At 52.1% G+C, this 20,819-nt stretch overlaps 2 protein-coding genes across 3 annotated transcripts; one reads left to right on the forward strand and one right to left on the reverse strand.

Moving 5' to 3' along the window:
- Nucleotides 1-832: 832 nt before the first annotated feature.
- KPNA6 (karyopherin subunit alpha 6) lies at nt 833-18,131 on the reverse strand. 2 transcript variants are annotated; one of them, XM_034069132.1, is made up of 14 exons: nt 18,050-18,131; nt 9,513-9,646; nt 8,709-8,804; nt 8,345-8,444; nt 7,969-8,063; nt 7,072-7,203; nt 6,767-6,855; nt 5,681-5,780; nt 4,562-4,725; nt 3,726-3,804; nt 3,458-3,583; nt 2,772-2,899; nt 2,290-2,468; nt 833-1,513 (listed from the first exon to the last, which is right to left on the reverse strand). In XM_034069132.1, exons 1-14 carry the CDS (start codon nt 18,051-18,053, stop codon nt 1,329-1,331), a joined length of 1,611 nt encoding a protein of 536 aa, XP_033925023.1. In that variant the 5' UTR covers nt 18,054-18,131; the 3' UTR covers nt 833-1,328. The 2 variants fall into 2 exon arrangements, with proteins under 2 accessions (XP_033925023.1, XP_033925022.1); XM_034069131.1 differs by having other exon boundaries at nt 9,420-9,646.
- Nucleotides 18,132-19,735: 1,604 nt separating this feature from the next.
- Nucleotides 19,736-20,722, forward strand: TSSK3 (testis specific serine kinase 3). The gene is made up of 2 exons (XM_034069144.1): nt 19,736-19,880; nt 20,061-20,722. The coding sequence occupies exons 1-2, from the start codon at nt 19,736-19,738 to the stop codon at nt 20,720-20,722; spliced, it is 807 nt and encodes a 268-aa protein (XP_033925035.1).
- Nucleotides 20,723-20,819: the final 97 nt, after the last annotated feature.

The raw sequence follows: 20,819 nt of genomic DNA on the forward strand, positions 1-20,819 counted from the left end.
ACAACTCCCAGCATGCCCCTCGCGGAGGGGGGGGGTCCGGTCCCTGCTGCCTACAGCTCCCATAGTGCCCCGCGGCGGCCCCGCCCCCGGTGCCGCGGGGTGCTGCGCTCCGGTACCGGTCAGTGCGGGCCGGGGGGAGGCTGAGGAGCTCCCGGGGCTCACCCAGTGCGGGAGGGAGCGGAGGAGCAGGAGCCGGAGCGCTCGGGCCCGTTGCTCCTGCCCCACGGGGCTCCGTTAACGTGAATCACGGCAACGGGTAACGGAGCGTTAGCGCTGCAGCCCCGGTCCGGAAAGATTCACCTCTATGTAATAGAGAACATACAGAGATTTGCCTTGGTTTGGTTGAATAGACACGAAATACCTACGAGCATGAGGCACAGTTGGGAACGGGAAGCACCACCCCCTCCCCCCTCTTCTTCTCCCCATCCTCTGATGATCCAGAAGGAAAACCCACGACTCAAAACGCGTTCTCATGGAAAAACATAGATTCCAAGTCAAGCTGCAGGTGGGCGCTCACCGTGGCCACAGGCCCGGGGCTTGAGGCAGCAGCAGCAATGCAAACACAGCCTCTGCTTCCCCATCCCAACATTCCCACCCCTCCTCACTGTTACCATCACTAGGGATCCTGTTGCTTCTTTTCTCTCCTTGTGAATGGTACAAGTAGTTCTTCAAGAAACAAAGCACCCAAATGCAATGCTCTGTGCCAAGGGAAGGAGCCTTCCCCCAAAAACCTCTTCCCCAGAGTGGGACAACTTCCCATTTCTCTGTCCATTTACAGTGTATTTCGGGTCTGCTGATGGAGGGGCGCAGAAAGGCCAGGGCTAAACTTTGCTCTTGGCAAATTAGAGTCTTTAATAAAGAGTAACATGTGCAAAAAAAAGGGAAAAATAAATCATTAAATAGCTCAACCCAGGGCTTGCAGAATTACCTCTGTCAGAACACTTACTGCTACTTGTTCTTACCCGACCCAGCGCTGCCATCTCAGTTAAGTACCCGAGTTAAGAAGTGACATTTGGGAAGAGATCACCACAAAGGGGAAAAATAATAACCCAAACCCAGAGGTGCAGTTGCCACCTCCGTGTCCTTCCTCCACCCAGATGCCTGCTTTAAAGACATGGATGCAGCAGCAAAAAGAAAAAGAAGTGTAAGAACATCCCCTTCTCTCCGTCCTGGCAAAGCACTGGTGTAGCTGGTTGAAGGAAGAATTGCTTCCTAAAGGTGGAGTGGGTGCTTGGCCTCCCGCGTGTGCAAGAAGGGGATGGGATGATCAGCTGCTCTCGGTTGCTTTCCAGCAAGTTTGTGGTGTTCTGTTCCCTGCCCCGGGCACATTATAGCTGGAAACCTTCCATGGGGGCTTCAGACTGCTGGAAGATGAATTGCTGCTGGTTCTCATCTACCTGGGGAGCCAAAGCAGAGTCATCCTCTACTCCAAAGTAGTGCTCAATCAGGTCAAAGGCCTTCTGGTAGATCTCTTGGTTCTCATGGCTCTGTAGGAACTCTATCTTATCCAAACCTTGGAGGGAAAGAGAAATGGAACGTGATGAAATGAGGGGACCCTGGTATTTGCAACCCCACATCCATCCTCCACCCTTCCCCTGTTCGCTGCAAGACCTCTGCCTGCATTACATTTAGGGTTGGTGAGAAGCACCGGCATCTAAAGCTATTCCAGAGCTGCTTGTGGCTTTCCTGTCAGGCAGCATTCATGTCTCTTCAATAGCCTGTTTTGCTGACACAGCTAAAGCAGCTGCACCCCCAGCTCTGCTGGGGACAAACCCACATTTCAGTGAGGTTAAACCAAGTGGCACAAGCAGGTTGGTAGCTGCTGGGGGTACGGAGGGGAAGGAAGCAGCGCTTGCCCCAGTAGCCTCCAGCAGAAGGGCAGCAGCAGCTTGCCCTGTCCTAATTAAACCCACCAAATTAAGGTGCTCCAGGGAAAAGTGAAGCCTCTCTGGATTTCCATGTTACATCCACCGTGTGTAACTGGGTCCAGTTAGAGCAATTTTAGACCCAAAAGTGTCACTTTTTACTTAGCTCAGCTTATTTCTGATTAATTCTGCTACAAGCCACAATTATCAGCTCGGCTGCAGGTCTAGGAAGCATAGTCCAGAAGTAGGCTAGTTTTAATTTCCAAGTATTTTGTCCTATGCCCAAATCCTAAGAGTCTAAAGGCACCACTGGCACAAATCTTGGCTAGTTTGGGGTACACTAAATCCTTTAGCACAGCAGAAAAGCAACAACAGAACTAACAGACACCTTTTGGTGCTCAAAGCCAACAAGGCCACAACCTACCATAGGCCTCCTCAATCAGGCTGCAGTATGGGTTGATGCCTGTCCCACTTTGGTTGGCTTCCTGCTCTCCAAGCCTCAGGATGTTCTCCAGTCCGTTCAAGGCCACCTGGACAATCTTGGAGTCCATGACAGTCAGCAGGTCACAAAGAGGCTTGATACAACCCAAGTTTACCAAGTATCTGAAGAGAGAGCACAGGCAACACACACTGCTCAGGATGTGGAATTTAATCTGTCATCAGGTTTGGACATTCAGCCTGGTCTGAGCTCCCTGAAGAGGGAGAGGGAAGCACATTGGATTTGCTTCTCCTGGTTCAGAAGGAAGCTGCAGTTCCCAGCTCAGGGCATGAACCAGCTACAGCTCTGCCCCAGGTACCCTCCCAGAGCTTCTCCACATCACTCCCTTGTCCTTGTCCCACAGTTCCCACAAAGACAAAGCTTCCATTCATTGACAGCTGTCCCCTAAGAGGAGCCAGAGGGAATACCTGATCTGCTCAGGGGTTCCTCCTGACGTTGCATTGGTGATAGCCCATGCTGCCTCCTTCCTCGTGCGGAATTCTGCTTTCTGCAAGATCTCTATCAGGACTGGGAAGATGTTTGCATCTATGACTGCCTGGGGAGAGAGCAGCAAGAAGGGTTTGAGCTGGCAACGTGAGAGAAACCTCCACCTCCATTTGCCAATGCAAAAGAACTTTGCAAGCTGTGCTCTTCAGCAATTCCTCAGCCAAATCCTATTAACACAAGACAGTCGATCCCACAACCAGCCCACAGCAGACAACCCCCTATTCCTGCAGCAATACTGCAGCAGTGCTCCCATCACTCATCTGCCTTTATGTAGGGCATGAAAAGGATAAATTACAACTCAACGAGCTCCAGCTTTTCAAAGGGGTACCTCTAACAGAGCAGGGAGATGTATCAGAGCAGGGGCTGTATCTGCTCCTGCTCCAATGATCCAACCTATGGCACTCATTTCAGGCCAGCCTTTGTTGGTACCATTAAAAGGTTTTCTTAGCTCCATTGGCAGATGGCTGGGAGCAGCAAACTTGCACATTACTGCAGAATGAGAGATGGGAACAGACCCAGCCTCTGACTGCCAGGGAAAAAAGCTGAGAATCCTTAATGCTGAGCTTGGAATTGAGGTTCACTGCAGGCAGGCTGGAGAAGACCCTACCTGTATCTGCGCTCTGTTTCCTGCTGTGATGTTGGATATAGTCCAGCAGGCTTCTTTCCTGATTGATTCCTTGGGACTACTTAATAAGTGAAGGAGACAAGGCAGGGCTGAACAGTTCAGAATCACCTTTGGAGAAAGAAAGCAGAAGTGAGATCATCAGTGTCAGGTCCAGAGCTGGAGCTGGGCACTAAATGAAGCAGGCACTCCAACATCTGCGGGAGAGCAAGATGAGCCTCAGCATTCCCTGGGAGACAGGCACTTCCCTCACCTGGGTCTGGATGTCATCCCCCGTCACGATGTTACCCACTGCTCGCAGTGCTGGAGAGGCCACTTTGTAGTCGTTGTGCCTGCAGGAGAAACAGCACAAGGACAAAGCCAAGCCTATCAGATCACACACAGGCAGAAGAGTCTCTCCCCAGCAACTCATCTGCACTGTTTGCTTACAATTCCTCCCCCTAGCACACAGTAATACTGACATTAAAAACGAAGTCACAGAACAGGGATTTTCATCCTAACTCCATCATCTTCAGACAGCTCAGTTACAGATCCCACCTCTTACATACCTCCCTGTCCTGACCAAAAGATGTTGTTAACCCAATGAGAACACCCAGACTCCTTCAGGAGAATTTTGGAAGCAAGTATCTCCCAGTTCTGAAGGTGCTAGAGGCTCATTCCAACATTTTATCCAAGTTCCCATATAGGTATCAGGGCCAAGCCGATTTTTGGTAGACACTCTTTTGCCACCTGTGGATCTGCCTAGGAACCAGGCTTCCATAAGCATGTTTGAAGGTTGAGAGCACAAGACACACTGCAGTCCTCTGTCACATGTTAGAAGCATCATTCCAACCTCTCTTTAGCAAGCTTATCCCAACTCACAGGAGGAGCCCAGCTTCTCCCAGAAAGAAAAGACAGGAAACTACAGCTCTCAACCTGTTTCAGACCCTCCTATGCCATCACTGCTCTGAAGTCAGCTGTAGAACCCACTACCTGGATCCTATGCACACAGAGGTGTGAAGGGTGCTCTGATGGGCTTTGACATGAACCGAGGTTCAGGCACACGCTTCCCAGTCTCACCGGGCTGAAGCACCAAGACAAGATACTCACATTAAGAGCTCCACCAGTCGCCGACACACTCCCGAGTCAATAACTGCTTGGATTTTCTCATTGGGACCATCTGATAAGTAGGAAAGAGCCCAGCAGGCATCTGCCAGCAGGTCAGAGTCACTGTTGAACAACAACCGGGACAACACTGGCAGGCAGGGAGACACCTACAACAACAGCCACCACCCCAGGTTAGTCACACTGTGGCCAGGACCACCACGTCTGCACATAAAGCACCACATGGTTGTGCTGACTGCCAAGACAAGTGTTGGATGGCCACTATTTCCTCCCCTAGAGTCCTTGTTGGTTCACACACCTTATAATCAGGGTCTGAAGTTACTTCAGCAGCGTTATTGCTAAAGTGAAATTACATCCCTTCCTCTAGGACCAAGGCTGGACTCCTGGGATAAGTGCTACCGTGCAGGCTACCATTTGGAAGCTCCTTACACACCTTGTGGAACAGCACTGCTCCAGTTCTTATTCTTGATAACCCCAAATAGCTCCGTATTCAGAGCAGCAACCACCAACAGTCCCACCTCTGAGTACTTTGATCATTTATAAGTGATTTTATATGACACTCCATTGAGATTTCATCCCAAGGTGAGGGATGGAATCTGAACAGTCAGCTCTCAGCCTTTGAGGGTGAAATCATTGATCTGAATGGTTTTCTTCTACCAAAGAAGGATGTGACAGCTGAAAAGGCAGCAGACCCTTCTGTTAGTGCCGGCAGCACACCAGGAAAGGGGGAGACAAAAGCTCCCACAGCTCGAGTCCTGTTTTGTAGCATTTAAAGGTCTTGGAATCAAGTTTTCAGTCACAATTTGAGTGACGTCTCAACATTCCAGGCGTAGGGAAGCCCACAGCACAGGCTGCCTCACAGGGAAGCCCGTGCTTGCCCCTTCCTTTAGGGGTCCAGCTGATGGGCTGCCACTGGAGCTGGGCAGAAAATGAATGGGTACATAAGCACCTGCTGAGCAGCAGGATGAGTCTCAGCAGGGAGAACCTCACCCTGTTCCCTCCCATCATGACTTAGAGAAGGCCAGGAGTCAAAAAGAAGTGAGACAACCATGGACACTGGGTGTCTCCCCATCACCTCTCTGCCAACAAGGCATTTCCTCTCACCTTATCAAATTCAGGTGGTGGACTCTTTCCTCTGCACAAGTTTGACAAGGCCCAGACAGCATTTCGTGTCATTGTCAACCTGGTGGACTTCGTAAGGAGCCTAAAGAGACAAGTACCAGGAATTATCATCCTTGATGTGGAAGCCAGCAAAGGAATCAAGAGGAAAAGAACCAGTATGATTTTAAGGAAGTTGAACCACTATTCCACTTGCTGCAGGTCAAGCCATGCTGTGTGCCCCTTGAGCCTCTCCATAAGCAACAAGAGAAGTGACATGCAAATCCTTCTTAGGATAAAGAGCTTTTATTGCTACCAACAACAAGGGATGTGGGTCAAGAAGGCAAGTTCCACATTAGACAAGTCACAGGAGGAAGGGCAAGTTAGTTGAATTGCAGTTCCAGGTTCAAACTCAGCCCAGGCAGCTGTTCACACCCTGTCTGAGGTCAGATGGTCCTCACTAGAGGACACAAACTGCTGTCATTCTGCCCTAATGAGGACAGCAAGTCCTGTGGGCTGAGGACTTGTCAGCAGCCACTGCTGCCAGGTGACTGACAGAAGGAGCAGTGCAACGATCCATTGTGATAAAGCAGCAGTTTGCCAAGGACAGGATAAAGATTCATTCCTTCCAGAGCAGTGAAAGCACGTGTCTGACAGACAGCCCTGGCTCTGGTGGGCATGCACCATGCTCAGAAGCTGCAGAGCGGAGGTGGGTACAAAGACCTGCTCCCTGTTGTCAGCCCTAGAGGAGCCCACTCGGACAAGCACCTGAAATCCAGTGTAAGCACAAAGAGCAGGCATCTGGAGGGACACACAGTGAGCACTGTGACTCCAGAAAGACAAGCACACTGCACAGCACCAGCTTCAGCCTGAGCACAGTGTAAGGGTTTGTGAGAAGGCATGTTAACTACCAAGTCCCACCCAGTATCAGATACTTGTCTGAACGGCTGGTTTAACTGGTACCAATGGTTTGATTCCCAGCAATCACCACCGTGAATTGCTAGGGAATCTATTCACCCAGCGCAAATACGGCTCTGCTGTAGGGCACTGGGACATCAGGAACTGGATTGGCAAGTATTCATGGCTACTCACATTAATAAGGGAGGAAGAATAGCGCAGTTAAGGACATAATCTCTACACAGAGAGCTGTCTCCAGCAATGTTCCCCAATGCCCAGACAGCCTGAAAGGAAACAGCAACAGTTTTAGGATTCACACAGTCTCTGAACAGAGGAAGAGGAGGGCAGTGTGCTAAGAAAGCATTTCCCTGTAATTCCAGGCAAGCTGGAACTGAAGCCAGTTGTTAGACACTGGCCACGCAGCTTTAACACCACATTTTCATCATAGGCAAACCCACTGTGGTTCTCTCCCTAACCCCAAAGTAAGAAGTGAACCTTACCTGTTCTTGTACATCCTCAAAGTCAGAGTTTAGCAGCTCTATAAATATAGGAACTGCTCCAGCTTCAATGACTATTTTTGTTTGTTGGGAAGTTCCTGATGCAATGTTCGTCAGTGCCCACGCTGCTTCGAACTGGAACAACCAAAGAAGCGACAGGGGGTGACTAAAATAATCCTGATTTAGCAAACTATTTGCCAGCAAGTTTGGGCTATAATTCTTTTGACTTCTACTACAAAGGCTGTGAGAGAAAAACCATATCCCAACAGCTCTGTATTTGAAGGAAAGGATTTTACTTTCCTGAGCAACAAAGAGCCACATCTGCTAAATGCCTTCTTGGAGGCTCTAAGGATAGACAGGAGAGCAGGAGGCAGAAGACATCACCAGTCACACCTCATCATTGCATCCATTCAACCATCTTCCAGCGAGAAAGGTGCAGACCCACAGTGCACAAGCACACATGGAGCAGATCACTTCCATCCCTCTGCCCCATGGCAGCATCAGCTCTACCCAAGCCCTTTCCTAATAGACTCTACACCTGTCCTTAACAGCCTCCAACAAAGGCTTCTCCTCACACAATTTCTTCCTACACACACATGTTCCATGACTCCACTAGCTCCCAGCAAAGTCAGGGAGGCCAAATTCCCTTCTGCTGCAGCTCAACTATGGTATTTTTGCCAACATTCTTCCAAGAATTCAATTCAGAGCCACTTATCATTTCATTTCTTGCCTAAGCACTACAGGCTCCCTTTGCCTTCTCCCATCCATCACACAACCTCCACCTTTCAGGTTCAAGACACCACTTTTCCCTGGCAGCCCCTGTGGGTTTGGGTTGCTGAGCTGTGAAGGTTCCACAGCTCCATGCCATCCATGATGATTCTCCAGCAGCATCTCCTTTACCTGTAGTGTGCAGTTCTCACTCCTCTTCAGGAATTCCACAAATCTGTCCACCACTCCTTGAGTGTTTATCACTTCATCGATTGGAGGATTCGGCTCTGAAACAGCAGAACAGTGTCAAAAGAGCACACAGGTCTAACAGGGGCTGAGCTGTCAGTGAACTGAATGATCCCAACCTGTACCAAACCCAGCAGGACAGCTCTCCACAGTCACTTCCTGTGTAATTCATACAACCAGAAACCATTACAATGTACCAGATTCCAGCTTTCTTCCCTCACAAGCTCAAAGCTACTAAGCTTCTGTCCAGCAATACATGAACACAAATGCTTGTAGAAGACAGGTTACATCAGAGCTGATGGCAGGAAGGAGTTATTTTTACCTTTGGAGAGTAACTTCCTGAATTTCTGAGTGGTTGCTAGCTGTAGGTCGGGGTCATCTGAGAAAAGCATCTCTACCATCTCTCTTGTGATCACTCCCTCCTGAAAGCATGCAAAGGAGACAGAACAAGGGTTCCATTTCACACTAAGGCATCACAGTCCTGACAGGCTACCACAATCTTGGGCTTAGCCAGTAATCCAAAGATACAAATTGGAGATCTCAGCACATTATTTACTTCCAGTTCACTGGAGTAATACTTGCAACGTTCTCAGAAGTGAGAAAGCAAAAACCTCTCAAGTTTGTCAGCTCTCTGCTGTCCCCACTGTTAAATCTATTCACGGGTATGATCACAATAAGGCACCTACCCCACATGTGGTGGAACTGACGTAGGAATCCACAAGGAGACTATCGAACATGGAGGCATCTTCATTGATCAGTTCCACATTTCTTCTTTTAAAGAGCTGGGGAGGACCAAAACACAGGAGGCATTATTAGAAAGCAATGACGTATAGTCTTCATAACTAGATATTCTTGTTCCTCAGACAAGATACTCTCAGCTAGGCTGAGCCCAACCTGAATAGAGAAGCAGTCATTAATAACAGCTCTGCCCTCTAAAGCCTAGTTTGGCACCAAACCCCAGTAATACAACATGCTAAGCCATGCCAAAACATGCCTCAGACACTGGTCTGCAAGTGCAGAATTGGACTTAACAAGTGAGGGAAACCAGGGAGAAGGCAGCTGGTAGGTGATGCACTGATAGAGCAAACAGTCTGAGCCACACAGCACCTCTTAGGTTCATAGACCTCCAAGGCAAAAAGAAAATCACAGCTCACAATTACTATGTGCAGCCCATACTCCCACTTGTGCTTCCTGCTTCAAGGAAAGAGTCCCATTCGCCAGCTAATCCAAACACCCCTTTACCAACAAGGATCTGTGAACAAAAACCTCCAACACCCCAAGGAAAAAGTGCTTGGAAAGCTCTGGATAAGAGCTGTGTGCTCTGCACCGGGTATGAAGACAAAGAGAAAAGCAAGCTGTTGGTTAGAACAGGAAAAATAAGAGGACTGCCAACGAACCTTAATGCACAGATCCTTGAAGATTCCAGTTAGGCAGCAGCACAATCCTGGGTGTGTTAAGGCTGTACACAAGCTACTCAAGGTGACAGTTACCTGTTGCTCTCGTTTCTGTTTGCGCAGTTGAATTCCTTCCTCTTCTCTTCGCCGGCGCATTTCCTCGGGGTTTAGGGCTTTGTTCTTGTAACTCTTCATTCGATAGTTGTCCTTGGCAGGGCTCGCCATGGTCTCTGGGAGGAGAAGACATCGCCTACCTCAGCTCTCTGCTCCATCACCCACACAGCCTTGCCAACAAGGTAGCCCGGGCATGTGAAGCAGCATGAAATAGCCAGATCAGACTTAGGATGTGATCCCGACCTTAGCTCATGTCATAGGCTGCTATGGCAAGAGGGTTAGGAAGTTTCTAGGAGGTTCCAAAAGGAGCCCAGCCCCAATTGGATAGTATTAGGCACATTACCCACGTGAAAGGCTCCCATTCAAACGGCTTCACTGTCCTCAGGGGGTGCACAACTAAATTCCACTTTGGTTTTAAGCAGAAATTCCTTCCCTTGTATCATCATGGCATAAACCACACCTCGACTTTCTTCCCCAGACTGTGCTCACCATGTACACACAGCAAAAAGCCAAGAGGGCTCCCAGGCAAACTGTGGCCTTGAAGCTATAACAATGGTAACAGAGCTTGTAGAGAGCAGGGCTGCATGCCACGGACAGGCCATGTCTGTCCCACCAGGTACTGCCAGTGCTCAGTACCTGCCCTATGTATTTTGCTGGTTCATATCTGCCTCATGCAGCACTTCTTGGTGACTGTAAATGTGCCTCCCAGTCAGGGAAGTGACACTCCACTATTTGGCACAGGGAAAGGCAAGCAGGGCCAAGCAGAAACCTGAGGACAGAGGGATATCAACTCCCCAGCTGCACCCAGCTGCCCTGCCCATGTCTACTCCTTCTTGCCCCTCTCCAAACTCTCCCTTTCTCCCATTTACAATGCAGCTATTTGCTTAACATCCATGCCTTTTTCAGGACACAGAGGAGCAATCACAATACACAATATCAGAGTGCAAATCAACCCCAAGACCAACTTCCTCTCCTCCAGAGCTCTGCTGGACACCAGTATCTGCTTCCATCCAGCTGCTGAGAGCAGGTGGAAGAAGTGCCTTGGGAAGGTTTGCAGTGCTATCTCCTTCCCCTTCTCCTTCCAGTTTCAGGCACTCCTCAGCCACGTTGCTTACAGAAAGCTTCAGTCTGACTTATCAACTGCCTCCAGCCCTTCTGGAGCAGCTCCAAGGTCAGCTGGGGATGGTTCAGACCTTACTGCCCTCCTGCTAGGAGCACTACGAGAAGACACACACACACATACATACAACACACAAACAGCCAAGGGTTCAGTGCTATCGAAGAGGAAACTGGGAATATTCGTGTTTTGACAGGAGAGGATACAAAATACTTTCAGTTGTAGGATTTCCCCAAACCAGCTAAAGAGGCAGCAAGCACTGTGGGGAACAGGCAGGTGATTTCACAGCATCTTGCTAGGAGGGGATTCTCTTCCCAAAGCAGCAAGAGCAAAGTCCTCTGAAAAGCAAGAGAGAAAAACCCCAAACTCCAAGCTCCTCTGGTCACTTCCACTGTAAGAGATGCAGGTCCCTGGCACACAGCACTGACCCTGTCCAGAGTTAGAGCCTTCGTCAGTAACAGTGGCCAGAGGCTGTAGGAAAGAGGGAGTCCATCAGGCTGAGCACCACTAAGGAAGAAGCACAGAGCCTCAAACCTGACCATAGGGGTGAAGTAACCAAGTTACAGGAAGTCCTGCAAGATCTGGAGCCTTACAGAAATCTACCTTTAGTCCCTAAACACCCCATTTTATAAGGCCTGTCCTCCATAAAACCAAGGCAAGAAACCTGCTGACACCACACTCAACACTGCACTCTGCCTCACAACAGCCTCACTGTTAAACCATTCATCTTCTCCTTGAGTTCACCTCTCACAAGTTCAGGATTTCAGAGGCCTGTTCCTAAAGGTATTTGGCAGCACTTTCTTTACATGGCAGAGCAGAGACTGAAGATCATAGGAACTATGCAACCATTCCTACTTCTCTATCCCTCCTTTCAGCAGCATTGTACAGCAAGACTGGTCCAGGTTGCACAAAGCCTTGGGTGGCTTGGTTCAGTGTGTGGTGTTCCTGCCCATGGCAGGGGGGTTGGAACTGGATGATCTTAATATCCTTTCTAACCCAAACTATTCTATGCTTCTAAGACTGAAGAATTGATTATTAACTGAAAATCAGCGAATTCAGAACATAGAAAAGGCTTTTAAAACCCCCTCAGGCTTTAGGGGGGTTCTATCTGATCTGATGGTAGCAAGGTGTGGCATCTGTATATGGATGTGAATGCAGAAGATCTATTTAAGAACCAGTGTTACCTCAGTGTAGCCCCATTGCTGCCCTCATCAGCCACACAAAAGAGTGAGTGTTCCTGGGCTTCCTTCTGAGGATTCCAACAGAATCCCAAACAAAGACAAATTCGTTCCCTCCCTTTGGAAAGCTGAAGGCTCCAATTAAAAAGGTAGTTTTGAAGACAAGGAGGAGGGAAAAGTGCTTCAAGGAGTTAATGCCATATGCTGGATTACCAAGCAGTTAGTCATATAAATAGCAAAGCAACACATGACAGCTCAGCTGCCTCCGAACTTGCACAACCCCACGGGGCTGAGCACACCCCAACACACTGGGAGGTCTCAGAGCACGCTCCCCACCTTGCAGTTTAAGGCTCCAGATTTCCCTGTTATACTAAAGGGAAACCCCTACTGGAATATCATGGATATGTTATTAGAAAAGGAAAACCATCAGGAATTAGGACAGGGTTAGAATGAGGCACTTTCACCACCAGGGTTAATAGTCAGTTCAGGCCCTTGCTCCTGCTTCACTCCTTCCAGCTGCAAGAGGCAGCCTTGTTTCCTAGGAACCTGGTTTGCTCCACATTCTGCATCCCTTGGATTACCCTGGAACCAAAGCACAACCTCTACCTGTTCCCTTTTCACTGGGCAGTTAGAAGTGACTACTGCAAGTCCCTCTGAAGCATCCATGCTTCCTCAGCAGGTTACTGCCATCCTTGAGCAGTGGTTATGGAGGGGCTCAGTGTGCATCACCACCCTCACCTCAACCTCTTCCACCCAATTCACCTTTCTTGGGCAGAACAAAAACCTGCAGAGGTCAAAGCTTGTTTAAAAGGTGTTTAAAGACTTGAGCCTGCAGAGCTTTCCCCCAGCTCCTTCTGCAAAGCAAAGAGCTCCACACATCTGCAAGGGTTTTCAGTTTCCAAATACCAAGAACACTTGAGAACCTGCTGTCTGCACCAAAACCTCCCAGAGATCACACCAGGAAACAGTCAACTTTAGACCTGCAAGATTGATTCCATTTAAAATGGTGCTCTCAGAGCATGGACAAAACATCAGTTCTGTAGGAATCCGCTGGCCTCAGGCAGTTGAACAGATCTAAGGGTTACCAGTCTGCACATAGAAAGAGTAATTTCCATGTCCTGAACATGGAACACGAGGTAACCCTGGCTCTGCAGCTCCTGGCTCAGAGGGACTGCTCTGCCCTGAGGAAAACAGCAGCAGTTGGGAAACTCGGGGCCGTGGACTGAGTGTCAGAGGCATTACCTTTTACTTCTCAGCTCTGTGAGTGGCTCTGCAGGGTGACACACACGAGCAGAGTGTGTAACTCAGTTCACTGACAGCTGAGGAAGCCCCTGCTGCCACAAACAAGGACTAAGACTAAAGTAGCACCACGAGTGCAGCTGCAGCTCCATCATCCCGAGTCAGAGAGACAAGGCCAGTGTTAGCCAAGGGACTCTGCTCACTATTAACCAGTAGCTGCAATGATCTGCTAAGGCCACTTCAGAGCACAAAGCAATTTGCCTTCCAGGTCTGTGCTAAACACAGATGTAAACCAAACACTGATACACCTTCCAGGGCTGCTGAGCATCGAGAAGTTAAAACACAGCTTGATAACTTCCAAAAGAAGCCTGTTTGCTCCATCCTCAAAACCTAAAAGTCCACCTGAAACCAGTCAACTTCCTTAGTCTCAGTTTCCCCAGAGAGAATGGTTGCCTGAGGGGGGGTTTAAAGCCACAATCAGTGCAATGCCTCCCAGCACACAGCCCACCTTTGGTACAGAGTCCCCACACCAACAACTGCTTAATGCTAAACACCTTTGGAATCATCCCTGCTCACTGGCAGAGCATGAGACTGAGAAGTCCTTGATTGGGGTAAACAACTCAAAGCACTGGTGTATTATCAGCCTTGTTCTCAGGCTGAAGTCAAAACCACACTCCTGCCCCAGCTACTAAGGAGATAATGACTGCTGCAGCTGAACCCAGGACACAGGCTCATCCTTATGTACTGAATGATGAGAAGGTATTCACCATTAAAAGGAATGAACACCAGTGTGAAAGTCTGGCTCTCAAAGCCTGTGCAAAAGCCAGCACAAGCTACAGCAGCTCAGCCACAAACTGGAATTCCAGGGTCATCCTGCCACACCAAGACTGTAACAGCTTCTTGATGTTACTGTATCAGAAACCGATCCCTGCTCCTTTCCAGAGGATGCTCTTCCCAGTTCTCTGCATTACAGAGAGCATTTATTCCAAACATTTCCTCAGCTGCTGCTAAAAGCCTCCGAGCTGAGTCACTGCAGGTCTAAATCAGGACCCGAGCTGCTGAGTCAGATTGAAGTGACAAGGCAGAGAAACAGAACTGACACATCTGACAAAGCCTTTTTTAAGGCAAACCCCCTTTTCCCAAAGGGAATCTTTGCATCTGGTACAGTTCTGGTGCTAGACATGAGACACATACCCACAGCACAGCGTCACCAGCCAGGAAGGCAGCAGCTCTGCATTTGGAGGGGAGAAGGGATGAACCCCATCAGCACCCACATTTCCACTGGGTACATTTCAAAGCTTCCCAGGTGGGGCAGATCCTCCAAAGGCTCCTTCCAAGCCAACTTTCCCTCTGATGGTATAAACTGGGACAGCTACAATTAAACCCCATCTAAATGGGACAAGCAGTAGCAAAACACATCCAGCAAACTCCTAAGTTTCATTTGGCAAAGGTTACTGACTCTGTCCTCTGGGTTTTTTCTACCCTTCCATACACTTACCTGCAAACCCAGAGGAGCCTCCTGCCTCCCTGCTTGACCAGGCTCAGAGCTGAAGACATATTCCTACAGGACCCCTCCCAAACTCAGCTGCGCAATGCATTTTACAGCACTCCATGGACGTGTCTTCAGTCAGCTCTTAAGAGCTCAAGCACCTGCTTTACAACACAGCAGAGATTCCTCCTGACAGATACGGACTTAATGTCTTTGGGGAATTCTCTTCTAGAGGGAGCACGTCCAGGACAACTTTGTGAGTTCAGCTGAAAGCACAGAAAGAAGCCCAAGTAATCCATGCTACTGAAGTACAGACTAAATGAAGCTGGGTATAAATACCTAAAAGTAGTTGAATTACTTGTACAGGATAAAAAGACAGCTCTGAACTGCTACCAGAAATAAGCCAAGAACAGTCTCCTATTGAACATGCCACTGATAATCTGGAGTTAAACACCCTTCACTTGCTCGGAAGGCCACAGAGGGAAAAGGAAGCTACACACTTGTGCTTACAGGACAGCTCCACAAGAAGTCCTGTCAAACAAGCAGCAATTCAAGGCTTTTCCCTTACAGCCCTGGAATAACCCCAACTGCTGGCAAAGTGGCCAAGTTCTGTCATCCCATCACTCGTGCTGCTATGCTGGCACGTCTGCCCTGCTGCTCCTCTGTTGGACTGTTTATAACACAGAAGCACAGGCAGAGGCAGTTCTCTTTCAGAGTGGTCTTAACCCCAGGCTGCCACCAGCCCCGCGGGCTGTGCTGTACCGGGGGATAAGCGCTGTTTGCTGCTGGGGCAGCAGCCACCACTGGCTCCCTCCCCTCTGCTTCAGCTCCCCAGCGCCAGTGATGTGATATCACTGCTGGAATGTGCAGCAGCGCCATGGATGGGGCTGGGGAGGGGGAAGGGAAAGGCAAAATTCCTCTTTGGGGAAAAACAACAGTCCCACAGCACACTTGTCCTTCCTGAGATCAGGATTCCTTCAGGGCTGTCCATGTCAAAGGAACTCACCTGCTCATGGAGTGGTTTGAGTTGGAAGGGACCTTAAAACTCCTCCAGCTCCAACCCCTGCCACGGGCAGGGACCCCTTCCACTGGAGCAGCTGCTCCAAGCCCCTGTGTCCAACCTGGCCTTGAGCACTGCCAGGGATGGGGCAGCCACAGCTGCTCTGGGCACCCTGTGCCAGCGCCTCAGCACCCTCACAGGGATTAATTTCACCCTAAGTGATTAATTTAAACTCTGCCTCCTCCTGATCTTTACACCTCAAATACCTGAGGTTTGGGGCTTCAAGTCCTCTTCAACACAACTGATGTACTCTGAGACATTCAGATTTCCTCAAGAGTGGGCTCCCAAGTACAACAGCGTCTCCCAAGGCCAGGGAGTCCTTTGTTACAGTTCTTTAAGCAGGGATTAGCTCTTCTGCTAAGTCAATTCAAACTCGACCCACAAGAGTTACAGGTTAAAACCGACCACATACAGGCACAGATGATTAGACGGCTATCAAGGTCCAGCAAAAGCTCATCCTTCCCAACATGTGCTTTGCTCCAGAAACCACCACCACTGCTGGACCTTGCCAGCACAACAGCTTAATGCTGAGAGGCTGCAGGAATTCGTACTTTCACTATTACATTCCTGTAATGACCCAGCTCCCCTTTACAAAGTTCATATTTGCTCTCCTGAACACAGCAAACAGAGCCCAACGAGCCAAATAACTCCTTCAGTTCATCAACCACAATGGTTTTGTGAGGAAGGGAGCATCACACACTGCTCCCCAGGCTCAGGAGCACTGCAAAGGCATCCAGACGTGGCATTTGCATAGCAAACGAAGAACAAACCCAGGAGCATGGCTAAGAACGCAGACAAGACCAACACCACGACTGCTTACAGCCACCACACACCCTCAGCCTGCACCACGCAAGGGGTAACAGGGCTGTGCTGCCACCATTTAGCCCAAAACCAACGACTTGATCCCATTACGCATTGAATTATTTGAACGTCACTTCTTCACTGAGAGGAGTTTTCAATCCCTGCTGCCAGGTAAACCTCGCTTCAAGCTCCAAGCAGCAGCGGTGGGGAAGGATGGGGAGCTCCTCTGCAGGAAGTCCTCAGCTCCAGGTAACAGCAGCAGCTTTCAGACAGTCACCCCCAGGCCCTTGTTCTACCCCAAGACGCCACATCTCAAGCTACAGATGCAGTCTGACAAGCTGCTGTGGATGGGAGGTGCTGCAGCCACGGCACAAGCAGGCTTGTGGCCACTCACCTGCCCTGCAACAGCACAGGATGAAGATGGAAGAAGAGTTCCTGATGAAATCATAGAATGGGTTTGGGTTGAAAAAGCTCATCCAGCTCCAAGCCCCTGCCATGGGCAAGGACACCTCACACCAGACCACCTCTCCCAAGGCTCTGTCCAGCCTGGCCTGGAGCACTGCAGGATCCCACCCCAAAGGCCATTTTTAAGGCTTCTGAAGGGAAATCTGGTTCAAAGACGAGGTGAACATTGGTAAGACCTTAACCCCCCACAGGATCCTCACCCTGCTTTACACAGAACACGCCTGCCACAGGTTTGGCTTTCCCACCCACTTCACCCATTCAAACCCTGCCTTCCTACTTGAAGCCTCAAGGAAGACACCTCCCTAAGCAGGGAGCTTCAATTTCAGGCTGCATCCAAAGCAATAAGAAAAAGCTGCTGCTACCAAAGTGCTTTTTGAAGGGCAATGCTCAGTTATGACTTATCTGTAGCTCTCAGAGTGCTCTCTGCAGCCCTGTGTCCACTTTGGGGGCAACAACACAAGCGGGACATGGAGCTGTTGGAGTGAGTGCAGAGGAGGCTGTGAGGGCTGGAGCATCCCTGCTCTGGAGCCACACTGAAAGCTGGGCTGGGGCAGCCTGGACAAGAGAAGGCTCCTGAAGGGGAGACCTGAGAGCAGCTCCAGTGCCTAAAGGGGCTGCAGGAAACCTGGAGAGGGGCTTGGGACAAGGGATGTAGGGACAGGCCAAGGGGAATGGCTTGAACCTGCCCTAAACTCCAGCCCAGCGGCTCGCAGGGGACTGACAGCGCCACGGACACTTTAAGGCAGCCCCAACCGCGGCAGCTCCGTCCCCCACCGCAGCTCTGAAGCCTTTACCCTCGGTGCCCGCAGCACGAACAGCGCCGGTGCCCAAGCACCGAACCCGCCGCTCCCCGACCCCGAGCCGTTACCGCAGCGCTGCTCCGAGGGGCCAACGGCCGCAGCAGCCGCCCCGCGGCCCGGCTACGGGGCTGGGAGCGCCCTTCCCGAGCAGGCCCCGCCGTACCGGGATGACTCAGCGGCGGCGGCCGGGCCCGCTCTCCGCGCCCCGCAGCCGGGCCCGCTGAGGGGCCGCGGCCGGAGCCCCGGTGCTGGGTGCCGGGGGCTCCCAGGAGGCGCTGCCCGCACTGCTCCGGCCGGGCCGGGCCCCGCTCCCGGCCCCCCCCGCTGTCCCGAGCCCCCTCCCCGAGCCCCGGCCGCTGCCGGCCCTCACCCATCGCGGCTCCTGCGGCGGCGGCTCCCGAGCGGCGGCGGCCACAATATGGCGGCGCCGGCTGAGGGAGGGCGACGGGCGCGGACGGTGGCCGCGGAGGGACAAAGCTCCTCAGAGCGCGGGCGGGGCGGGGCCACCGCCTTCCTGCAGCATGAGCTGCGTTCGGGTGCCCCCTAGCGGGCGGGCGGGGAATCAATGTCCTGTCCCTCCCGTGTCCCTCCCGTGTCCCCCACGTGTCCCTCCCGTGTCCCCCCGGTCCCCCCGTGTCCCCCTCGTGTCCCTCCCGTGTCCCCCCGGTCCCCCCGGTCCCCCCACCCCTTTCCCCCCCGCTCCCCACTCTCGCAGCCGGTTCCGAGCACAGGAGCACACGAACATGGCTTTTATTACAAAGGCAGTGACCGGTGCTCGGCCTTGGCTCCTCACGAGGTGCGGGGCCGGCGGCGGCCGCCCATGGCGATGAACACGTCAATGGGGACGTGGGGCAGCGTCAGGCAGTGGCTGCCGGGGCATCGCTGCAGCTGCCTGCGGGAGAGAGCGGAGTGAGGCCGGGGGCAGCGCACGGGGCAGCCCCGCACGGCACAGACTGGGACAGCATGGGACAGTATGGTACAGCATGGGACAGAGTGGTACAACATGGTACAGCACAGCATAGGAACACCGTGGCATGGAGGTGATCCTGCCCCTCCACTCTGCTCTCATGAGACCCCACTTGCAGCACTGAGTGCAGTTCTGGTGTCCTCAGCATAAGGACACGGAGCTGTTGGAGCAAGGCCAGAGGAGGCCACGAGGATGCTCAGGGGCTGGAGCAGCTCCTGTATGGAGCCAGGCTGAGAACATTGGGGCTGTTCAGTCTGGACAAGAGAAGCTGCATGGAGACCTCAGAGCAGCTTCCAGTGTCTGAAGGGGGATACAAGGATGCTGGAGAGGGGCTCTGCATCAGAGACTGTAGCAACAGGACATGGGTGATGGGTTCAGACTGAAACAGGGGAAGTTCAGGCTGGATATAAAGAAGGGATTCTTCCCTGTGAGGGTGCTGAGGCACTGGCACAGGGTGCCCAGAGAAGCTGTGGCTGCCCCATCCCTGGCAGTGCTCAAGGCCAGGTTGGACACAGGGGCTTGGAGCAGCTGCTCCAGTGGAAGGGGCTGGGGCTGGAGCTGGAGGAGCTTTAAGCTCCCTTCCAACCCAAACCACCCCCCCATGGGCTCAACGCACCCAACAAAGCAACCCGAGGCAGTGCTGCAGGCAATGGGGCCTGAGCACCCACAGCACATCCTGCCCGCTCCTTACCTCCCCACTAACAGCTCAGGGCCCGGGGGCTCCTGCACCTCGGGGGGCACCACTAAGCTGGCGCAGTCTCCGGCCTCCATAGGGAACCTCCGAAACTGCAGCACACGCTGGGAGCTCATGGCTGGGCCCTGGGAGCGCCTGGGGGACAGCAGCAAGTGATGGGGCCCACGCAGCATCAGCCTGCGCACCCCTGGGCTGTGTATGAGGACACCCCAACCTGCACCCACCTCACTGAGCATCCACCACCTCACTGAGCAGCACCCACCTGCATCACAATGGTAACCCCAGGGGTTCTAAGGGCCCCTCTGTGCATTGTCCTGTCCTATTCCACAGCCCTGGGGCTGTCTCCAGGATATTCCAGTTCACTGTGGGATGAGCTGAGGGAGCAAAGGGAAGGCATGGAGGGGTTTTTGCTCGCCCATGGCTACCACCTCGGCAGGACCATTGGGGAGGGGATGTACTCCAAAGTGAAGGAGGCGTTTTCCCAAAAGCACCACAAGAAAGTGGCCATTAAAATAATTGATAAGAAGGAAGGGCAGGAAGGTAAGAGGTGACCCCAAAAAGGGCTCCAAAGAGGCAATGTCCATCCTCGGATGCTGTGTCCCCCCCCGTGCAGAAAGCAGTTCTCCCACCCTTCCCACTGGACAGCAGTTGAGCAGCAGTTGGACTTGATGCCCTTGAAGGTGTTTTCCAACCTGGTTCATTCCATGCTTCTCTTGCCAGAGTTTATCCAGAGATTCCTGCCCCGGGAGCTGCAGATCATCACCCGCCTGCAGCACAGGAACATCATCCATGTGCACGAGGTGCTGGAGTGGGAAGGAGGGAAGCTGTGCATGGTGATGGAGCTGGCGGAGGACGGGGACCTCTTTGACCTCCTGGTGCAGGAGGGTCCCCTGCCCGAGCCCCGCGCCAGGGCCCTGTTCCGGCAGCTGGCGGAGGCCGTCCGGTACTGCCACGAGCGCGGCGTGGCTCACCGGGACCTCAAGTGCGAGAACGCGCTGCTGCAGGGCAGCACATTGAAGCTCACCGACTTCGGCTTCGCCAAACTGCTGCCGCGGGAGCGCCGGGAGCTGAGCTGGACCTTCTGCGGCAGCACAGCCTACGCGGCACCGGAGCTGCTGCAGGGGCTGCCGCACGACAGCCGCAAGGGTGATGTGTGGAGTGCGGGGGTTGTGCTGTACGCCCTGCTCTGTGCCCGTCTGCCCTTCGATGACACCGACATCCCCCGCATGCTGCACCGGCAGCAGAGGGGCATCTCGGTGCCCGCGCATCTCGGCATCTCCAAGGAGGCACAGAACCTCCTGAGGATGCTCCTGGAGCCGGACGTGATGCTGAGACCCTCCATTGAGGTGGTCTGCAGGCACCCCTGGCTGACCAACCCCTGATCTCCCCACATGGAAGCGTTTCTAATACTAGGATAAATTTGGAGGTCAATATGTTCTGTGTCTCCAGGCCTCATGTTTGGGCATTACATGGGCTCAA

The sequence above is a fragment of the Melopsittacus undulatus genome, chromosome 14, assembly GCF_012275295.1.
Source record: "Melopsittacus undulatus isolate bMelUnd1 chromosome 14, bMelUnd1.mat.Z, whole genome shotgun sequence".
In the NCBI taxonomy this organism is placed as follows: domain Eukaryota; kingdom Metazoa; phylum Chordata; class Aves; order Psittaciformes; family Psittaculidae; genus Melopsittacus; species Melopsittacus undulatus.

Excerpts from the sequence above, each read along its gene's own strand:
- KPNA6 (XM_034069131.1), bottom strand. Across the intron at positions 8,805-9,419 it reads TCAAGGATCTGTGCATTAAG|CTCTTTAAAAGAAGAAATGT; the intron begins GTTCGTTGGCAG and ends GGTCCTCCCCAG. Across the intron at positions 7,204-7,968 it reads GTGAGAACTGCACACTACAG|TTCGAAGCAGCGTGGGCACT; the intron begins GTAAAGGAGATG and ends TGGTTGTTCCAG.
- TSSK3 (XM_034069144.1), top strand. The coding sequence starts at position 19,736 with ATGGAGGGGTTTTTGCTCGCCCATGGCTACCACCTCGGCAGGACCATT. Across the intron at positions 19,881-20,060 it reads TAAGAAGGAAGGGCAGGAAG|AGTTTATCCAGAGATTCCTG; the intron begins GTAAGAGGTGAC and ends TTCTCTTGCCAG.